The sequence below is a fragment of the Pollachius pollachius genome (genome assembly GCF_949987615.1).
Source record: "Pollachius pollachius genome assembly, chromosome: 20".
Lineage (NCBI taxonomy): Eukaryota > Metazoa > Chordata > Actinopteri > Gadiformes > Gadidae > Pollachius > Pollachius pollachius.
Genome location: NC_136953.1, coordinates 10,982,163 through 11,003,293, shown reverse-complemented (window position 1 = coordinate 11,003,293; position 21,131 = coordinate 10,982,163). Strand labels below are relative to the sequence as shown.

Genomic DNA, 21,131 nt, shown 5'->3' with positions numbered 1-21,131 from the left:
GGTTACGGTTCAATGAAACAAATGAGCTAACTAATGAGTAACTTTAACTGAAATAGCCCCCTCTTTGAAAGACACGCCCACCGTGCTGTTATGAAATATTGTACTTCAAGCAATAATGCCGAAGTGCATTTTATTTTCTAGAACATACAAAGAAAGAAAATATAGCAGAATCCAGGAAAATCATTGTAAAATAATACTATCACTGATCAACAACAATATGTATCAAAAATAGTGTTACTACTTGACAAAATACTATGCAATGCCTACTTTAATCATTGGCTTATCAAAATTATTCTATTTAAGATATAGGCCTCCCCCATATATACACCAGTAAATTATTAAGAAAGGAGAATTTTAAGTCAGAGAAATATTTGACATCTTGTTGTATGTGTTGTTATCTCAATTGAAAGTACCGCATTGTATTTATTTAACTGCTTGTCGACTGACTCAGGAATGCGATTGCGAACTCATCAAGTTTTCCAATTGGTCAGTCATTCTCACTTCTCCTTTCTAAGTATAACACCTAAAGTCTATTAGGTGTTATAAGTCTATTTGTGCTTTTCCTCCTTGATTTGCAATGATCAATTTCAACTCTTACAAATGTGTATTTCTTGAGGTTCCCAATTTGTTTCTAACAAATTCAACCATAATATTGATATTTTTACATCACATCAGTTCCAAAGTATTTTTTGTTTAGGAAAATAAGGATTGTAGGGCTGTATTCTGTATTCACAATACTTTTTAGCAGGATTTTATTATACACATGCAATTCAACTCAGTATATTTGAATTATTAACTAAACAGTACATAAAACAAATCAAGGAAAAAACTATTCATAACTAACATAATTAACTATACATCAAAAAACCTTGTATTTGTTTTGTATTTTTTTATTTGAGTGCAAATAACATTAAAACAGACATGTTGAAGTCTTCCTTAAGAGCAAATAAAGTCAACAAACTGCAAACCCATTCCAACGCACTCCAACACAGTAATAAATAAGTCAGACACTGACGGCGTCCATCTTTCAGTGGACAGAAACCCTTTAAAAGAAGGAGGTTTATTTTGATTCTTGTGCATCGAAGCATTTAGAGCAATCTCGTCAAACTGCAAAATTGGGATACCTACATTTTGGCGGATGTAATCCCCAAAAATACAGAACAGCACTGAGATATACTGCATGACACTTTAAAATATACACAATTAATTGTATTTTGTTGTGCAGCAAAATTGGGCCTATTCATAGAGTAAAATTTTGTTTCTTAAAAAATTATCTGGTATCTGGAAACTATCAACTTTCATAGCAGTGTCATCGCTTGTCCAGTAATTTTGGGTCGTGATTTTCATGTAATATAAATAATGTTGGCCTATACCCTCCGTTAGCTTAGCTTTAGTTAAAATGTTCATGTTGTTTCAGTGATTTCTGAGTAAAAAAATCACAAGGATTCAAAGGGATTCATTTTGTTTTCTTTGAAGAGTAACATCTGTAACATTTTCGATCCATGCTTCAAATATTAAATGTATCCAACATACTTTTGAATGAATTCCATAATCTGTGTAGAAGTGGTTTTTAGATTCTCAATTGAAACGCAACACATTTGGACAGACGTGTGGGAGAAGTGGGAGGCAACGGGACGGAAAGCTGCACAGACATCACTAAAGCAAAGGCTGTGAGGGCCACGTTACCGTGGAGACCTTTGATCATTATGCAATTACAGTCATCCTTTGGCTTGTCTGACCTGCATCTAGCCGGTGCACCACAAGCCTATGAACATGACAGCGAACTAAAGTGCATGCAGCCGGTGTTGGGTTGATGAAGGTTTTTCCGGATTTTCCCGCACTGTAACATATCAAACAGCTCAGCATTTATCTGTAAATAATGAAGCTGTGAAGTGGTTAGACCTCTGTGGGGATGTTGGGATATAATAAAGTACAGAACAAACGCAACCACGCATAAGAAGACACACACACACACACACACACACACACACACACACACACACACACACACACACACACACACACACACACACACACACACACACACACACACACACACTCTGTGATAAACAAAAATCAACTATTGTAACACACATGCAAACTGCAAGAAAGCAGGTCAAAATGTTCCACTCTGGGCGACTCCCAGCCGCCTCACAGTGCCTTGTTAAAAAGTACATGGACCGGACTTGATGGCACCGAAGCTGCGCAAAACTACCACCCAATGTGTATGCGTTCACACAGAGAGAGAAAGAGAGAGCATGTGTTCGGAGAGCCGCAGGCTGGGCAGGTGTGAGACAGGCGACGGGTCACATGATGATGATCAGAGGGTCCTCTCCTAGTCCTACTGCACCGCACATTTCTCCTTCTGCTGCTTGGCATACTTCCTCCTCCTCTGCTCCAGACCCCTCTCCAGGCGAGCATCCTCCTCCATGGCACTGCAGGTGTGTGTGTGTGTGTGTGTGTGTGTGTGTGTGTGTGTGTGTGTGTGTGTGTGTGTGTGTGTGTGTGTGTGTGTGTGGGGGGGGGGGGGTACTGGTTATTCATTTGGAGCAGTTTTTTAATGCTTTTTAAAGAAATTATCAAAAAAACAATTGCGACAAGTTGTACAGTTTATTCAATTACAAATGCAATCGCATGCTACGCTAGGTGTTTTAAGTGTTTGAGAATAGTGAAGGACAGAAGAACATTTTTCCGTTATGTAGCAACTTATTTTCTGTACAGATCAAAAGCCCACTTCTCAGCCCTGATGACGGTGATGGTCATTTAAAAAAATAATGTTTTAACTGCTGCTACGCCCTTAAACCAGTGGGCCCAGCGGCCGCTCAACAACATCTACATTGTTTGCTGGCTCCACCACGGTGGAACGAGCTCCTCACGGACATCAGGACGGCTGGAACCCTTCCGACGCAGACTGACCAAACACATCTGTTCAACTTGGCCAATACAAATTCTCTTTAGGGCTTATTGGATTATTTTATTAATTGAATGTATGCAATTGATTCTTGCACCTTTTGGGTTACATCGTCATCGTTGAATGCACTTACTGTTGATCCCTTTGGACCAAAGCGTCCTCTAAATGAAGTACGGACCAATGAACGGAATGTCCTAGGCACGTAAAGACACCTTGGTTCATTTGTTTGTTTGAGGGGTTTCAAAATTTTGTTAAGAAGTGGAACAGAAACGCTCTACACGCTTAATACCAATCCATATATATATATATATAGAGAGAGAGAGAGAGAGAGAGAGAGAGAGAGAGAGCGAGAGAGAGAGAGAGAGAGAGAGAGAGAGAGAGAGAGAGAGAGAGAGAGAGAGACTGAGAGAGAGAGAGAGAGAGAGATATATACACAATATCACTGGAAAGATTGATGGAACATTAGAAAAAGAACCCCAACTAAAAAAGGACATTGATTCCAAATGCCATATTAGCAGCCGTTAATTAACAGCCGATGAAGCCAACCTACAACTGTGAATGTTGAAACAGACCGATAACCCATAACGATATCATAAATGAATAAACCAAATAAGGAAAAACAACATTTACAGCCCTACTGGGCACCTGTCACGTTGAGCCGTGCGCAAGGTGAAGTGTGCAGAGGGGCCTTGACCCTTCAAGCAGGGTAAAAAAAAAAAAGGAGAGAGAAAAAGAAAGCAACAGGTTTCAGCGCCTTACCCTCTCTCCTTCTCGTCCATGTTGTGGACCAGCAGGTCCCTCAGGTTGACTATGGAGACCAGCTCCTGCAGCAGCAGCTGCTCCCGGTGCTTGTGGGCCTGGCTCTTCTGCCCCTCTGGGGAGAAGAACAAACAGGCAAGAGAAACGGGTGAGGGTGGGGGTTCGAGTGCATAGGGTACACAACCTGGTTCAGTGAGGTGAAAACCAACACCGCCACTGGTCAATTACAATTAGGGCATTTAGCAGACGCTTTGATCCAAAGCGACTTACACCGGTTAATACACACAAGATGGTGTTGTGTGTATAAAATGTCCTTTTTAATTAACAATCTGTACACTTACAAAGTTATCAATGCCTCGTTTTACATGTTAAGTCCCTTATTATAGTACCAAAGAACTGTTGGGCTACTTCTAGCCTGGTAAGTGGTTTAATATAGCAATTTATTTTTTACCATAAGACATGCCCTTATCATTCCAAGTTCATAGTGTTTTGGTAGAATCGTCTAAAAACAGCCAACTTAAGAATGCGTCTATCTGCGCTTTTTTGCTCCCAAACGAACATTCAAGCTCGTTACCTTACTAAACATATCCCAGGTCCATTTAATACCGGATTTCTCCTGTAAAACCGTAGCAGCCTCCTTCTTACAATAATTGCCCACACATGGACTTACTGGTCACTGTTGAGAACATCACTGTATCTCCTTCTTCAACTGCCAAAAACCTTGGTGTAGTGTTGGACAATCAGTTATGCTGCACCGCAAACATCACTGCAGTGGCCCGATCCTGCAGATTTGCACTTTACAACATCTGCAGGATCCGGCCCTTCCTCACAAGGGAAGCAGCTCAGCTTCTAGTCCAATCACTGGTCATCTCCCACCTCGACTACTGCAACTCGCTCCTGGCTGGACTCCCTGCCTCTGCGATTAAACCCTTTCAGCGCATCCAGAATGCGGCAGCGCGCCTCGTGTTCAACCTACCAAAGTTCTCACATGTATCCCCCCTCTTCCGAGACCTCCACTGGCTCCCTGTAATAGCTCGCATCAGATTCAAGATGATGGTACTGGCATACAAGGCAGTCGATGGAACTGCCCCTGCCTACCTCCAAGCATTAGTAAAGCCACACACCCCAGCTCGATCCCTCCACTCAACTACCTCAGCTGGACGTCTGGTACCGCCATCGCTAAGAGCAAGCAAAGGTCGATCAGCAAAGTCACAACTTTTCTCTGTTTTGGGACCTCAGTGGTGGAACGAGCTCCCTACCGATGTCAGGACCGCAGAGTCGCTCACCAGCTTCCGCAAAAGACTCAAAACTCACCTGTTCAGAGTTCATCTCGACTCTGTATAGAAACCAATGCACAGCCACCATTGAATGTTGTACGTCCTGGCACTTGTACATTGCATTTATTCAAGGTACTTAATTGTGTAGCATCTACAGTAGCTGCTATCGCTGCTTTACACGGGGAATGGGTTAGCCTAGCGATTGTAATACTTGTACTTGGTTCTATGAACGTCTTTACTGTACCGACAGCGATATATTGTTTCACTTCTTATGACAAATGTACTTATTGTAACAAATGCACTTATTGTAAGTCGCTTTGGATAAAAGCGTCTGCTAAATGCCCTAAATGTAAATGTAAATAATTTATAATTTACTCATATTGTTTTCACTTGTGGGAGATAGCCGGCATAGGAAGTTGAAGATAGCGTAATCACCTAAAACAGAAAGCACAATTTCCTGCCATTGCCCCCGGTTTGACCTAAAGCTACCAAAGTGCTACTGCCATTGACGCAATTCAAGGCGAAATTGCTTAATGGGTAAAACAAAATAACTTAGAAAAAGGATGTTATGACCAGAACTATCAAAAAAATGAATTTCCAGTGTTTTTTATGCATCATTTTTTTTTGTCCCTCCAATTTATTTCATTTTGACGACAATGGCTACAGTTGTGCCAATGGGTATGCATTGTGTCTGTGTATTATGTATAATGTATATATTTCAATTATAATAAGTAATGTGAAAGAAAATAACAAATGCCTAGCCAGCCAGCCCTACTAAATGTTTTGTTCCTTACAATCAAATCAGTATATTCGTCTTTTTGAGGAAAGGGACAATGGCGAAAAAAACAATGATGGACGTTGACGATGACCTTTAAGCCTGTATAGTTCCTGCGGGATTTAATTGGAGTCTGTCTGTTGTCTGTATGGTACTATTGATCATGTATTGATCTGGCATGCTGCTCAAGTCTTACCATTATTTCTGTCATTTTAGGTTGCCTTTTGAATATCTGGCCGGGGACAACGGATGTAACACAGCTAACCGAGTTAGGCTAACTCTGTCTCACTTAGAGTTTGGCTGTTGATTAGTGTGCAATGTCCCTGAAATAAACCAAAAAAAAAGTAATAATACCATCGATGGACATCATGTCGGTCAGCTCCTTTTTCAAAAGCTCGAACCTCAGCTCCAGGTCCTGCTCTTCCACACTGTCGGTCAAAGGTGCATTTTAGTTTACATTTACATTTTTTTTTTTTACATTTACAGTTTATGAGATTTTGTGTCTCTGTAATGTGTGTGTAATTGTGTGCAGATTTATGGAAGTGTGTGCTTATGAGTGTGTGAGTGTGTGTGTATCTGTGTGGGTGCTCTCTTGTAACTGGGTGGTTGTTTTTGTGTGTGTGTGTGTGTGTGTGTGTGTGCGTGTGCGCGTGTTTCTGTGCAGGTCTCGTGTGTGCATGTGTGTGCGTTTGCGCACGTGCCTGCTTGTGTGTGTGTGCCTGTGTGTGCATGCTTGTGTGTGTCTGTGTCTGTGGGTGTGCCTCTGTTTGCATGCTTGTGCGCTTGTGTGTGTGTGTGTGTGTGTGTGTGTGTGTGTGTGTGTGTGTGTGTGTGTGTGTGTGTGTGTGTGGGCGGGGTCTCACAGAAGCTGCAGGTGGTCTTGCCGTCTGATCAGGGCGTTCTTCTTGTTGACCAGCGTGAACCATTCCTGGATCAGCCTCTCCTCCTCCACCTTGTCACTACCTGGGAGAGAGTGGAGACAAACGCCTCATCAGTGTATGTCCTGATGCCTCTGTACACACACTCGGTGCATCGTCCATGTGGTGTACATATTGGTGTAAAGTATTATTATTAGTATTGTTATTGTTGGTAACACTTGGACGCGCGCGCGTGTGTGTGTGTGTGTGTGTGTGTGTTTTTGTGTGTGTGTGTGTGTGTGCGTGCGTGCAAGCGTGCGTGTGTGTGAGAAAGTATCTGTGTGTGTTTGTGTGTGTGTGTGTATGTGTGTGTGTGTGTGTGTGTGTGTGTGTGTGTGTGTGTGTAACCCCTCTTTGCCTTATGAGGTTACAGGTAATTTTGGGTTTCGGTTTCAATTCGAAGTTGGACCAGTTACCAGGATTCTAGGTTAACGCTCATGGAGCCCAGGATGGAACATCAACACTGACCACACTCACACAAAACGTAGTTTCAGAACTGTATTGTTAACAACAATTTTCAACATGGAAGATAATAAAACATGGAACAACATGGAAAATAATAACACATGGAACAACATGGAAAATAATAAAATGCGCGCAAAATACAATAGAAATATAAAGAAATGTCTTTATGGTCTTCTCTTCCTTGATATGAGCTCAGTTTATATCGTTGGGGCCCTTTGATCTTTGTGTTTCCTACCACACCGCAGGTTTGGGAGGTAGGTCAGTTGACTCTGTTCCTTGGTTCCGGCTCGCCATCTGGTTATCTCCAGCGGATGTCTGGAAGCCGCCTGGTGGCTATCCAGTGCTGGTCTTCTATCTATCGTTGACTACCACCAATTCAAATCGTTCACAAAAACCTGACCGCCGAGCGGGCAACATCAACTGTGGACTGTTGAGTCAGCTCACGGTGTTTTCCAACTACTTCTAGATATTTTTCAATCGTGCAACCGAACGGTGCGTTCTCTCCTTTCCCACTACTTATCAAGCAGTTATGCGCACTTGCAATGCCGCTTCACCGTGACGTCATGACGCACGTCTCTCTGCTCTGTCCGACGCAGTTAACCCCATAAATGCCAGCTATCGCTCTCTCACACATTCATACAAAATAATAGCGGACTTTTACTCTTTCTTCTTTTAACTTTTTCACAGCTTATGAAGCCTGGGCTACACTCTCCCCCCCTGAGCTCATGCCCGTCCCGGGACATGGCAAGGGTTGCGTAGTTACTACCTGGGAAGTTGAGGAAGAGGAGCCTACAAAGTTCTCATTCAAAGTAGTGTCAACAACTGTTGATAAGCCACGAAGAAATGACTGAATCATAGCTAACAACGGGCTACCTAGTTCTGTGTATGTGAGTCGGTTAGGTTGGCTCTTAGTCCGAGTTGAATGTCGACCAGAACTAACCTGTTCTTGCTCTTGTGTATCAGATGTACATGTACCTACTATCTGATTGTCACCAGTGTCACATGGAACGTCTGGAGATTTGTCGCATTGCGTGTTAGTACAGTCATTTTCAGTAAAACCCATTGGTTCAGCCGTTGCGGCTATGTCAGTAGTCGAATGTGCAATGTCACTTGGCTGACTATCAGCCTGGTCAAGTACCAGAGAGGCGTCTGTAGTACAGTCAAGCCTAAAAGGTTGTTTGTCAATCTCAGGTAAATAATCAACACGCTGAACACTTGGAGTACTCTCAACAAGATGATCAAGTGGAAGTATCTGACATTGTGCATCTTGCTCAGGGGATATTCCTGGATTAAACTGAGCTGTGTTCTGAAAAGTTGGGACCTGAACACTTGAAGGATCCCTGAACCAGTAAATAGGAATGATCTCATCTTCCTCCTCGTCCGAGGGGATTGTTTCATCTGGGGAAGGATTTGCACGAGTCGACGGCCTACGCTTCCCGGACTGTGGGACAGGATGGCTGTCCTCCGTTGGTAAGTAGCCACACGGAAGTAGTAAGTCCCTATGTAATGTCCTTAAAGGACCTTCACGGTTCTCAGGCTTCACTGTGTACACTGGGAGTGTTCCAGCTCTGCTTACCACAACATGGACAGTTGCTTCCCATTTATCAGAAATTTTGTGCTTTCCCCGTAAGCGGACATTTCTGATGAGAACTCGGTCTCCAACATCCAAATCCGAAGCCGTTACACGCTTGTCATATCTTGTTTTGTTTCGACTTGCTGTTTTTGCAGCATTTGTTGTTGCCATTTTGTAGCTTTCCTGAAGACGAGACTTGAGAGTCTGAACATACTGAGAGTGTGACGTGTGCTGACCACCCTGCACAGGCAAACCAAAAGCGAGATCGACTGGTAAGCGAGGCTGGCGGCCGAACATGAGTTCGTATGGCGTGAACCCCGTCACCTCGTTCCTCGTACAATTGTACGCGTGAACTAGCGGTTTTACAAACTCACGCCACCGAAACTTCTCTTGATTCCCCAGGGTACCTAGCATGTTCAATAAGGTGCGATTGAACCGCTCAACAGGGTTCCCCCGGGGGTGGTACGGAGTTGTCCTCACCTTATGTATGCCAGCTACTCGGCAAAGTTCCTTGATCATGTGGGACTCGAAATCAGGTCCCTGATCACTGTGGAGTCTTTCCGGGAACCCGTAATGTACAATGAAATTGTCCCACAGACACTTCGCCACAGTTCGGGCCTTTTGGTTGGGCGTTGGTATGGCAACCGCGAACTTCGTAAAGTGATCTGTGATGACAAGGATGTCTTTTGTTCCACCAATGTCGGGTTCCAAAGAAAGGAAATCCATGCAAAGTAACTCAAGAGGTCTCGTGGTGTTGATATTGACCAACGGTGCCGCTCTCTCTGGCAATGCCTTTCGGCGCACACATCTGCCACATGTTTTCACCTTCTTTTCAACATCTAAAGCCATCTTTGGCCAAAAGAACCTTGTTCTGGCAAGATCTAAGGTACGATCAGCACCCATGTGTCCCATGTGATCATGTAAGCTCACCAAGACCATGTCACAGAGCTCAGCTGGCAAGACCAGCTGATAAGAAGTCTGGGCGCCGACTTGTCGTCTTCGGTAAAGAACATTATTGAGGAGCTCAAGACGCTGTAGCTCTCTCAATAAGAGTGGAAGTTCTGGGAGTTCGTTCCGTAGAGTGGGAGGAGGCTTCTCCCCGCACTCAAGTTGGTAAATAACATGCTTCAAACACTGATCAGCCCTTTGCTTACTCGCTAACTCAACTTCAGTTAAGTGAGGGATGAAAGGCAATCCTCCAAGCTGGTCCTCTTTCCCATAGCTGTCAGGTACAGCTCTTGTGGAGGTGGTAAGAGTTTCGACCAAAGTAGCACCACCATGAACATAAAGATTGTCACTGTAGACAAATTGCCTCTCACAAATGGCTTGAACAACAGCTTGGTCGACAGCATCGATACTGTCCGGGTCAGAGAGATGGTCGCGTGTGAACTGACAGATCCGCTCCCTCTCCTTCTGCGACTTGGGATCGTCTGACAGTTCGCCATGAGGTCTGCGCGACAGTCCGTCGGCATCTGAGTTTTGTTTTCCCGGTCTGTACACAAGCTTGAATGAAAAGGTAGACAAGGTTGCAAGCCATCTATAACTCGTTGCGTCGAGTTTTGCAGTGGTCAAGATATACGTTAATGGGTTATTGTCAGTAACTACAGTGAAGTGATTTCCATAAAGATAGTCACAGAATTTTTCAGCGACTGACCACTTAAGTGCCAAGAATTCCAGCTTATGGGCTGGGTACCGGCTCTCACTCCGCGATAGCCCCCTGCTCGCATAAGCTATGACCCGGAGCTGACCTTCTTGTTCTTGATAAAGAACAGCACCAAGGCCGCTGGTGCTGGCATCGGTATGTAGTACATACGGCTTTTGAGGATCGGCGAAGCCCAATACCGGAGCGGTGGTAAGCGCTTCAATGACCTGCTTAAATGCCTGCTGACAAGCAGGTGTCCAACGACCACCAAAGGGTGCCTTTGGGTCATGGTAAGTCTGATCAGTTGATGGTTTCAAGTTGGATTTCTTACGTGGAGGTGGGTACCCGGAGGTCAGGCCGTGCAAGGACTTCACGATGTCAGAGTAACCCTTCACAAACCTCCTGTAGTACCCTGCAAAACCCAAGAATGACCTCAATTCTCGCAGGTTTCGGGGGACTGGCCAAGTTTTAAGAGAAGCAATCTTCTCTGGGTCAGTTTCAACCCCGTTCCTGGAGACGACATGTCCGAGATATCGGACAGATGTCTGAAAGAAAGAACACTTCTCAGGTGAGAGTTTTAGACCAAACTCCTTCAAACGACCAAGAACTTTCATAAGTCGGGCTTCATGCTCCTCCAAGGTTTTTGAGAAAATGATCAGATCGTCTAGGAAAACCAAGACTTCCTGCAAATGCATATCGCCCATGCATTTCTCCATTAACCTTTGAAAGGTACTTGGTGCGTTTGTCACACCCTGAGGCATCCTGTTGAATTCCCAAAACCCAAGCGGGCATACAAATGCTGTCTTGGATTTGTCTTTCTCTTCAACTTCAATCTGGTAATAACCAGACTTCAAATCGAGGACCGAAAACCACTGAGAACCTGAAAGTGCAGAGAAGGTGTCTTCAAGCTTGGGAAGTGCGTATGCATCCTTTATTGTCTGCAGGTTCAGCTTGCGGTAGTCAATGCAGAGTCTGACAGTACCGTTCTTTTTCTTGACAACCACAATTGGGGACGAAAAAGGTGACTCAGATTCCCTAATTACCCCAGTTTGTAAGAGCTCTTGGATATGCTTGCGAACAGCTTCAACATCAGCTGGATGTATTGGCCGAGGCCGCTGCTTGAAAGGAGTCTCATCCGAAAGCTTAATGTGATGTGCCACTTTATCTGTTCGCCCAAAATCCAAGTCGTGTTGCGCAAACACTTCTGGCATGTTATGAAGTTTCTCGACAATGCGCTCTTTCCAATCGGTTGGGATAGGCGAATCCCCAAAGTTGAAGTGCAAGTTTGACTTCTGAGATGACTCAGCATCGGCTGGTTGATTCACTTGCTGTTGGGACAAGACGCTCTGGTAAGTACCGATGTCTGCAAGTTTACACCCTGCAGGGATGATAACATCATGTTCAGATACATTACTAACGATGACTGGAAGCTTGAAGGGTCGCTGGTTGGGAAAGTCAACCAAGCAAGACTTCACTATTAACCCGCCAGGCAAAGTAGATGAAGATGAATGCTCAACAACAACAGTCTTCTCATTCTGGAAGTCGTTAGCTACAGTGAAACCTTCGATGACAACGGTCTTTCCAGCCGGAACGACCTCTGGTTTCTTTTCTTGTAGCTTCACCATGCCATGGCTATTGCTAGCCTGTCTGCGTCTGAGTTCAAGGACCTTGATCACAGCTTGGTAGCCATAATGGGCTGGCTGATAGTTGGTTGAATCACCTTCCGAAAATGTGTCATACAAGACATCCATGGTGTTGGTACCTATAAGCACAAGAGACTGTGAGGTGGCCCTGACATCAGGCACAACCAAAGCAAGGGTAGGTACCTCGATCGAAACACCAAGCAACGCCTGTGGAAAGACAACTGTCATTTCAATGTAACCTTGGTAGGGCACGGATTGTCCGTTTGCTCCCTCTACCTCTAGGAGATCGTGCAAGGGTTTGATTTCTTGTTCGGCTAGGTGCTGTTCATAAAATGAATGAGGAACGGTGGTGACCTGTGAACCTGTATCAAGTAGACAGTTAACTTGTTTACCGTTGATGGTCACTTGAGCTGTACTTCTGGTACCTACCAACCCAGAAGGAAGCTTAAAGGAGTGGTTTCTTTTAGAGTGTTCTGAAATTGTACACTTTTGAACCTTGTATTTCTTTGAGGAGCGTGGTTGCTTCTCTTCAGCCCCTGTCTGCCCCACGACAGAGACTGAATCTAGTTTAAAGGTAAGTCAGGGCAGTTCTGTTGTTCCCACTTGTGCTGTCTTTCCTCTAATTTTTTTCTCTTTTCAGTCACTAAAGTCGGGTTTGAGTCATTGGTGCAAAATGTTGATACGTGTCCATCCTCCCCACAACTAAAACAATACCAAGGTCTGGGTTTGTTTGTGTAGTTCTTTCTTGGTTGTTTCGTCATGTCTGGTTTTGTACTGTGTGATGTTGACAATCTGCTTTGTGTTCTTCCCGCAGCTCCTCTATCACTAAACCCCCCAGGCGTCCTCTGAGCCATTAAGGTGGTTAGCTGACTCTGAATGCTAGCTACCTGCTTCCTAAGATTGTCAATAGCACTGGGCTGGGTGTCTGGGTTCTCTGTTGGCTCAACAATACAGCTACTTTGTGACTGGAGCTGAACTCTCTGCCTTGTGGAACCTACATGCTTCCTCATGCGACTAGCTTTTACTGCCTGTCTGTCCTCCTCAGTACGTAGCATTAGCAAAAGCTCTGAGAACGGAGGTGGAAGATTTTTCTTCTGCTCAAGTTGTAAACTAGAGAGCAGAGCAGTGTCCCAGCATCCTCTACAAAACTGTTTGAGGAGGTGTTTACCTACTTCCCCTGGTACGACCCCCCCTCTCTTAACAGCCTGGTTGAGCGTGAGCTGCAACCGCTGTAGGTAAGCTGATGGCTTCTCGCCTGGATCCTGGAGAGTACTCATGAATTGAGCAAACAGCTCTTCTCCATCTTCAACTGCACCAAAAGCAGAATCTAGAAGTTGCAAATAGGCTGAAGGCAATGAATTTGAGCACAAGCCTCTTACCACATCTGCTGCAGGTGAAAGCAAACTCTCCAAGATCCTTCGAGACACTTGAAGAGGAGACATACTGGGATCATTCAAGAGAAGGTCAATGTGCGAACGCCAAGTATCATAGTCCACTTCACTATTCGGTCTGGGAATTTTCCCTGAAAATGAGCGAAGTCGGACTGGGAATGAAAAGGAAGAACCTGCATCCCCCCTCCTCACAATGTGTTCAACCACAACTTTCTGAACCTCTGGTGGATTGATGTCACTCACAGAAAGGGATAGGACTCTTCTTTGATCAACAACTGGTGCTGACATAGCACTGTTTTCACCACTGTCACCCTGAGGGGGACCTGAGAAAGGACTGGTGGGCTGTAGGGACTCTACAGGAAACTCACTGAGTACTAGAGGCGACGGCTCGTTTGCAGATTGCATGCTTTCAACATCACTACCGATATGCATCATCATCTCTCTTAAGACTGCTTCGTAGTCTTTGCCGCTTAGCTTTGCTAGCTCTTTTAACTCTGTCAGGTAAGTTTTTGTAGCACTGCTACCTAGCTTAGAAGTGTAAACACTACTTAAAGCCTCAACATTGTACACAACATTTGAATCACTTTTTAGTGTGTGTCTGTATGGTAAAAGTGACTGCATAGCTTGTACAGCTGAGCCACTAGCGTACTCGACAATCAGGTTTTTGTGTAAATCAGAAGACTCATCCTCAACCAAAAGAGTGCGCTGAATGGCACCATACTTCTTAAGGAAATCAATCACTTCTTCAACCTGAACTGACTCAGTTATTCCATCAATGATGACTGCGTTAGGAATTTTAACACTTGACCTCTGGATAAAATCCATGTTTGAATGAAGCAATATTGATGTCACCTAACTGGGCTCCTGGCTAGCTCGCCACTTTCTGTAACCCCTCTTTGCCTTATGAGGTTACAGGTAATTTTGGGTTTCGGTTTCAATTCGAAGTTGGACCAGTTACCAGGATTCTAGGTTAACGCTCATGGAGCCCAGGATGGAACATCAACACTGACCACACTCACACAAAACGTAGTTTCAGAACTGTATTGTTAACAACAATTTTCAACATGGAAGATAATAAAACATGGAACAACATGGAAAATAATAACACATGGAACAACATGGAAAATAATAAAATGCGCGCAAAATACAATAGAAATATAAAGAAATGTCTTTATGGTCTTCTCTTCCTTGATATGAGCTCAGTTTATATCGTTGGGGCCCTTTGATCTTTGTGTTTCCTACCACACCGCAGGTTTGGGAGGTAGGTCAGTTGACTCTGTTCCTTGGTTCCGGCTCGCCATCTGGTTATCTCCAGCGGATGTCTGGAAGCCACCTGGTGGCTATCCAGTGCTGGTCTTCTATCTATCGTTGACTACCACCAATTCAAATCGTTCACAAAAACCTGACCGCCGAGCGGGCAACATCAACTGTGGACTGTTGAGTCAGCTCACGGTGTTTTCCAACTACTTCTAGATATTTTTCAATCGTGCAACCGAACGGTGCGTTCTCTCCTTTCCCACTACTTATCAAGCAGTTATGCGCACTTGCAATGCCGCTTCACCGTGACGTCATGACGCACGTCTCTCTGCTCTGTCCGACGCAGTTAACCCCATAAATGCCAGCTATCGCTCTCTCACACATTCATACAAAATAATAGCGGACTTTTACTCTTTCTTCTTTTAACTTTTTCACAGCTTATGAAGCCTGGGCTACATGTGCGTGCATGCGTTCAAGCGTGCGTGTGTGTGTGAGAAAGTATCTGTGTGTGTGTGTGTGTGTGTGTGTGTGCGTGTGTGTGTGTGTGTGTGTGTGTGAAGATGGGCCTTGTGTTCTCAGACATGGCTACATGCTCCTCTGTCCTGAACCTCCCACCTGTCTCCATGAGGCCCCTGAGGGCCCGCTCCACCACAGCGGCCCTGGTGTCAACGTGCTTCTGCTCCGACTCAAGGGCCGCCATCTCACTCTGCACGTACTGGCTGGGATCCTGGACACACACACACACACACACACACACACACACACACACACACACACACACACACACACACACAGACACACACACACACACGGGCACGCGTTATTCGTGAAAATACACACATACACACAAACAAACACATGCAGACACACACACGCCCACATCGTGAACACACACACACACACACACTCAAACAATCAAACAATATCATTTCAAGGTTTTTTTTTACCACAGAAGAGTAGTCTTAAGGGGACTACAAAGGGAAACCAGAACTCTTCCGAACCCATCATCTTGCTCCTTGCCTCATGATTCCACCCTCACATGCAGTCGTCCGTGTGTAGAGCTTATGTAACATGTCACTGACCTGGCTCTCCTCGGCCTTCTCCTCCTCAGCGGCCTCTCTTCCTTCTGCAGCACAAACACACATAAGAAACAGCCAGAGACGTGACGGACGTATGATTTACATGGATTACACGGCAAATAAGGCAATAACATAGAAGTAACAATGATGAGGTTGTCGTACACATACCACCGCTTAATAAATGTTCATTATAGAAATACATCTTCAGAACAATTTACCCGTTTCCAATTTCCTCTGCGCAGTTTCCCCCTCCTCCTGACCTCCTACCACCTAAAAAGACAAAAGGCATTGGTTTCCACCACGGCAGGAAGAGCAGAAGAAGAGCTTTACATTTACATTCAGGGCATTTAGCAGACACTTTTGTCCAAAGTGCATTACAATGTGTACAATTTGTCAGAAGAAAATTAACGATATATCGCAGTCGGTACAGTAAGGATATTCATAGAAAGTGCCAAGCACTAACAATCGATTGGTTAACCCATTCCCCGTATACAACAAAGATAGCTAGGATCAGATGTAACACAACTAAGTACTATAACGAAGAACGACATACAATAAGTGTGCACATTAAGTGCCAGGACGTACAACATACAATAAGAAGGAGGGGGTGGCTATGCAGTGTCTAGGTGAACTCTGAACAGGTGAATCTTGAGTCTTTTGCTGCAGCTGGTGAGCTTGTGTTCAACGAGTCTGTCATCCTACCCCGGGTATCTCCAGCTCCTCCCCCGAACCGCCGCTCTTCCGTAGCGACCGGCGCTTCTTGACCAGGTCCGCGTCTTTCACGCGGGAGAACCCCGTCTTGGACAGGAAGTTAGTCCCTCGTTTGGTCCGGGGCGGCGGCACCAGCTCCCGGCCGGCCTTGCTAACGTCCACGTTGTCGGGCGTCGCCGTCGCCGTGGGCGTGGACGTCTTGCCGTTGGTCTCTAGGGTGATGCCCTCCTCCTGGAGCTTCTGGGCGTAGTAGCGGGCGGCGGCCTGCGGGTCGGCGCTCTCCCGGCTCTCGCGTTCGGCCGCCACGCCGTAGCTGGACTCGCCGCTGTCCTTCTCGATGTGCAGCACGCTGAGCTCCTGGCCCGTGAAGTGCGTGCGGATCTGGTTCAGGTACGTCATGACGATAAGCCGGTCGGGCACGGCCAGCATGAACATGTCCGAGGGCCCCATCAGCCGCGAGATACCGTGCTCGGCGAAGCCGTCGAAAGCCTTAGGAGGGTCAATGGGGGAAGTAATCAAAACAAACACACAGCACACTTAGTTTAAAGGTGACGTATTATAGCAACAGGTGTGAGTGTGATTAGCCGTTACGAGCAGTTTTGAAAATCTTCTGACATCACAAGTCGGCGTGTCCACCTAAATGTGTGCTGATAGATGAGCAACGTTTACTACAAGGGGTAGGCTGGTAGACCGATCTATCCATCATACATCTAGGTGGACAAGCCTACTTGTGATGTAAGAAGAGGTAGATTTTCAAAACGGCTAATCACACCCACAACTCGTGGTATAATGTGTCACCTTTAATGATTCGTATCGGATGACGTATGTCAGTTGAATTGTGTTCCGTGTGTTGGCAAAAATGTCAGAAAGGAATGAAACTTATTCACCTTTTTATTGTTGCTCTGGATGTCATACGGGTCCAGCATCTCGTATTCGCTGTCCAAAAAAGAAAAGTAAAAAATCCCATGAAAACAGTTACACAATACACAATCAATACCGCCATTGTTTTCCAGGTGAAGAGTTTCTTACATCTTGTCGGGATGGTAGTGGTGTAGGATGGCGCAGAAGGCCAGACCATTCCTCCAGGATGTGCTGAAATTTGTTACTTTGACACCCTTGTGGCCTTTTGTCACTTCCTGGCACCAATGTAGTAACGACTTACTGGATGTCACAAGCTCCGGGCTGGCCACAAGGCTCTAGAAGTAAACACACAACCACCCGCACACACACAGACACACACACAGACACACACACACACACACACACACACACACACACACACAAACATACACACACACACACACATACACATAATGTAGATGCATTAGTTATATTTGATACATTCAGTAAGAGGAGAAAACCTAAAGCCTGTCGATTAAATGACAATTCTTGAGTGACCGATTAAAATATAGTAAAACATACTTCAGCATCTGGGGCCTCTGCAGATCCTTTCTGGGGTGTCTTTGGCTCACTGTCCCGATAAGAACCGCTTAAACGCTTCTTGCCACGAGGAACCGGAACCGGTGGGTCTGAGGGTGATTCTGTCGTCTCACCCTGGCTGGGGAGGGGCAGACAAACATAAGGAAAAGCATTAGTAAATGTTTCTCCAAGCAAAATTGCGCGGGACTTTCCTTAAAATTGCAGAATCTGGGACCGGACATTTAGGATCCATTTGTTGGCGCCTTCCTCCACACTTAAACAGACTACTTACCCTTCCTCTACATCACCGACAGCTACTGAAAGAAGGCAAAAGCCCCCCTCTTCAGCGCCCACCTCCTGACCCGCGGTGAAGTCTGTCGGCTCACTTTCGTTCATCTTCTCTAAATGCTGCCAGTCATCTACAGGAGCTGTGGCAGTCGAAGCCAAGCCCTTCTCAGGTTCAGCCTCCAACCCAATTCCACCTTCAGTCTGATCAGCCACATCCTCCGTAGCGATTTCAGCATCTTGTGTCCCCGCAGATTTATCAGTAAAAGTCCAGTCTTCCATGCCCTGCTCGTTAGCATTCGCTCCCAGGACCGCATCTCCAACAGATTCCGGTTGAGGAAGTTCCACCTCGGAGGAAACTTGGACCTTTTTGGCCTCTTGATCCGATTTTAAAGTTGCGTACTCTGACACAAGGATTGTGACGAAGCCTCCTTCAGAGTGAGAGCCTGATTCCAACGACGGTGAGAATTCTGTCGCATCCTGGTGATGGGAAGATGTAACATCCCGCTTTATACCCCTTTCCATGTCCGTGGAGAGCACAGATTCCGGAGGAGGCGTACTGTCTGGAAAAGTTGCGCTGAGTCGTTTTTTGGGACGTGGCATAGGAATCGGAGGGGAGATGCTCGCCTGTTCAGCACCATGGAGAACCGTTTCATCGCCCACCATTTTGTTTGATTTTTCCGTCGAAGAGGGACATGACGAACCCGCTGCTGGTGTGAAGTTTTCCGGGAAGGATCCGCTTAAACGTTTCCTGATCCTGGGTTTTGCCACAGGCAAGCCTGACGGTCTGGTCTCAGAGCCGTCATCCCCACCAACCAGTTTATCTTTGCTCTCAGCCTTCAGGCGAATTCTCCTGGGGCACACAGTGGGCACCGTCAGATGATCGGCAGGAGGAAGGGGAGGAAGGCTACGGCTCCGTTTCTTGTTTTGAGTTGTTTCCAATCTTCCTAAACACAGAGGCGTGACTGACCTTCGCCCTCTCTGCCTGCCGGGCTTGGCCACGTCGTCTCTGGAAGAGCTTCTACTGAGCCGAACTAAAGAACCAGGAGACGTTCCCTCGACGGGCGCGGCATCAGGGAAGGATCCACTGAGATGTTTCTTCGCCCTGGGCATAGGGATAGGGACAGACACTGGTGTATTCTTCTTGTCGGCCTCCGATGTTAGAGGGACAGGAGCCACTTGTTCGGATTTCTGAGCATCGGGAATTTGAGGCACTTCCTGGGCCTGCGTCAGGGTTTCCTCCTTGTCACATTTTTCCCCCTCATTGACTGTTTTGCTGATAGAGTTGTATGAAGGCACTTTCTTCTTTATTGATCTAGGAGGGGCTATCTTTCTGATAATTGAGAGACACTCTGTCGGCCTAACACCAAAATCAGCAGATGATTCACTTTCTGCTTGCTGGTCAGACTGGCTTGTTCCATTTAGAGAAGACTGGCTGGGGGGTTTCTGTTCCGGGGAAACCCATTCTGGATGTTTACCGTTATCAGAAACATTAGTTTCTCCAGACAGATCAGTTGGATAATCCACTTCAGTCACTTGCACCCTTATATAAAGCATGTCAACTATTTCGCCGGATCCATCATCGCTTTCAGCATTGCTTGAAGCCTTTTTGGCTCCCACAGAGGGCAGTGGTATAGATGGCATTACAGATGTTACTGGATCACATCTGGCTTGGACATCCAAGGACGGCTGCACTTCGGTTATCAGAACAGGAACATTTTTACTCAACTTGCCCTTTTTCCTGGATAGCTTCTGTGGGATTTCAGGGAGAGTCAGGGAAGGTGTAGTTTCATCTCTTTTTCTGAGGCGACGCGGAGGGACAAGGCCTCCTTGTGTTTGCACAGATTCCCGTTTGTCTTTTGGTATCTCCACTCCATCTACAGGGATACCGCTACCAGAGCATCCTCTACTACAGCTGCTCACCTCGGTCGGCTGTGAGGAAACCACCTGTGTAGATTCTTGAGTTTCAGTTTCTCGTGTATCAGCTTTCTTCTGGACATGTGGAGAAGGTATCCCGGTCTTTCTCTTGGTTCTGCGGGGAGGGACTATTTCAGCAGATGGCTGGGTCGGAACAATCTCTGTCGGAGGGGCAATATCAGCCACGTCGTTCGGTGCATTTTCAAGGTGGAATGCGTCGCGTTTGGGGCCCAGGGGATCGGGCTTGCTCTCTCGCGCCCCTTGCTGGGGGAGAACCTTTGACTGGGGTGGAACTAGAATGGAAGTCAGCTCGCTATGTTCTTCATCGTTATTAGTAACCACAGCCTCTATTGCTGTTGAGTCCATGGCGGGGGCAGATGCTTCCCCTGTGCTTTGCCTTTGGGAGGTGAAGGACAAAGAAGGACAGGCTTCAGATTTCTGGTTTGATTGCTTGTGACAACATCGCATTAGATGCAAGAAGCATCATATTTTGCATTATCTCACACACACACACACACATGTTGCAAAACTTGATCAGCACAAGCTGTGAGAACCAAAACCAACGGAAAAGATGCTGCAGGTACGATTGGAGTTCTTTTTGAAACATAACCAAAGAAAGTCCCCTCACCCTCCTCCTCCCCCCTATGTTTCTCCGCCACTGGGAAGTGTTGCTTTCCGACCAGATTGACAGGCAAAATGTATTTCCCTCAAACTCAAAACAGATATTCTCATAGTGCATTTCACTCACTAAAAGCTGAAGGATGGATTTGCTTTTTCTACATTTCAACAAATAACACAAATAAAATCTCTGAAATCGTACCCACAGCGCCTTACATGTATATAAAATCAAATCAAAACAGAGATTGACACATGCATTTAAGCACCACATCAATACGTGAACCCAAAGACAAAGAAAACCATCAAATATCAGAAATAAGGTTAAATAACCAGTTTGAAATTCTCAACTGAAAAAACAGCAGTCATATATGACAGCAGATCAGCAGGCCAAACAAAAGTTACGACAGAAGTATCACAATGCACTGACAACTATTCTCACGCCGTGCAGCAAAAGAGGTCTTGCCTCCTGCTACTCACCCTTTCTCCAGGAGT

At 45.7% G+C, this 21,131-nt stretch overlaps 1 protein-coding gene across 3 annotated transcripts in view; it reads right to left on the bottom strand.

Annotated features, from left to right (window-relative positions):
• Positions 1-894: 894 nt before the first annotated feature.
• ehbp1l1a (EH domain binding protein 1-like 1a) overlaps positions 895-21,131 on the bottom strand; it is a 45,927-nt gene continuing 25,690 nt past the window's right edge. For 2 of the 3 annotated variants that reach the window (XM_079757869.1, XM_079757870.1), the window contains 12 exons: positions 18,112-20,418; positions 17,823-17,958; positions 17,430-17,596; positions 17,288-17,336; positions 16,392-16,889; positions 15,908-15,959; positions 15,693-15,736; positions 15,226-15,337; positions 6,586-6,685; positions 6,077-6,150; positions 3,671-3,785; positions 895-2,435 (listed from right to left, as the gene is read on the bottom strand). In XM_079757869.1, the coding sequence (XP_079613995.1) occupies positions 2,342-2,435; positions 3,671-3,785; positions 6,077-6,150; positions 6,586-6,685; positions 15,226-15,337; positions 15,693-15,736; positions 15,908-15,959; positions 16,392-16,889; positions 17,288-17,336; positions 17,430-17,596; positions 17,823-17,958; positions 18,112-20,418 (3,748 nt within the window). In that variant the 3' untranslated portion in view covers positions 895-2,341. The remainder of the gene's footprint in view (positions 2,436-3,670; positions 3,786-6,076; positions 6,151-6,585; positions 6,686-15,225; positions 15,338-15,692; positions 15,737-15,907; positions 15,960-16,391; positions 16,890-17,287; positions 17,337-17,429; positions 17,597-17,822; positions 17,959-18,111; positions 20,419-21,131) is intronic. The other variant, XM_079757871.1, reaches the window with a different exon arrangement.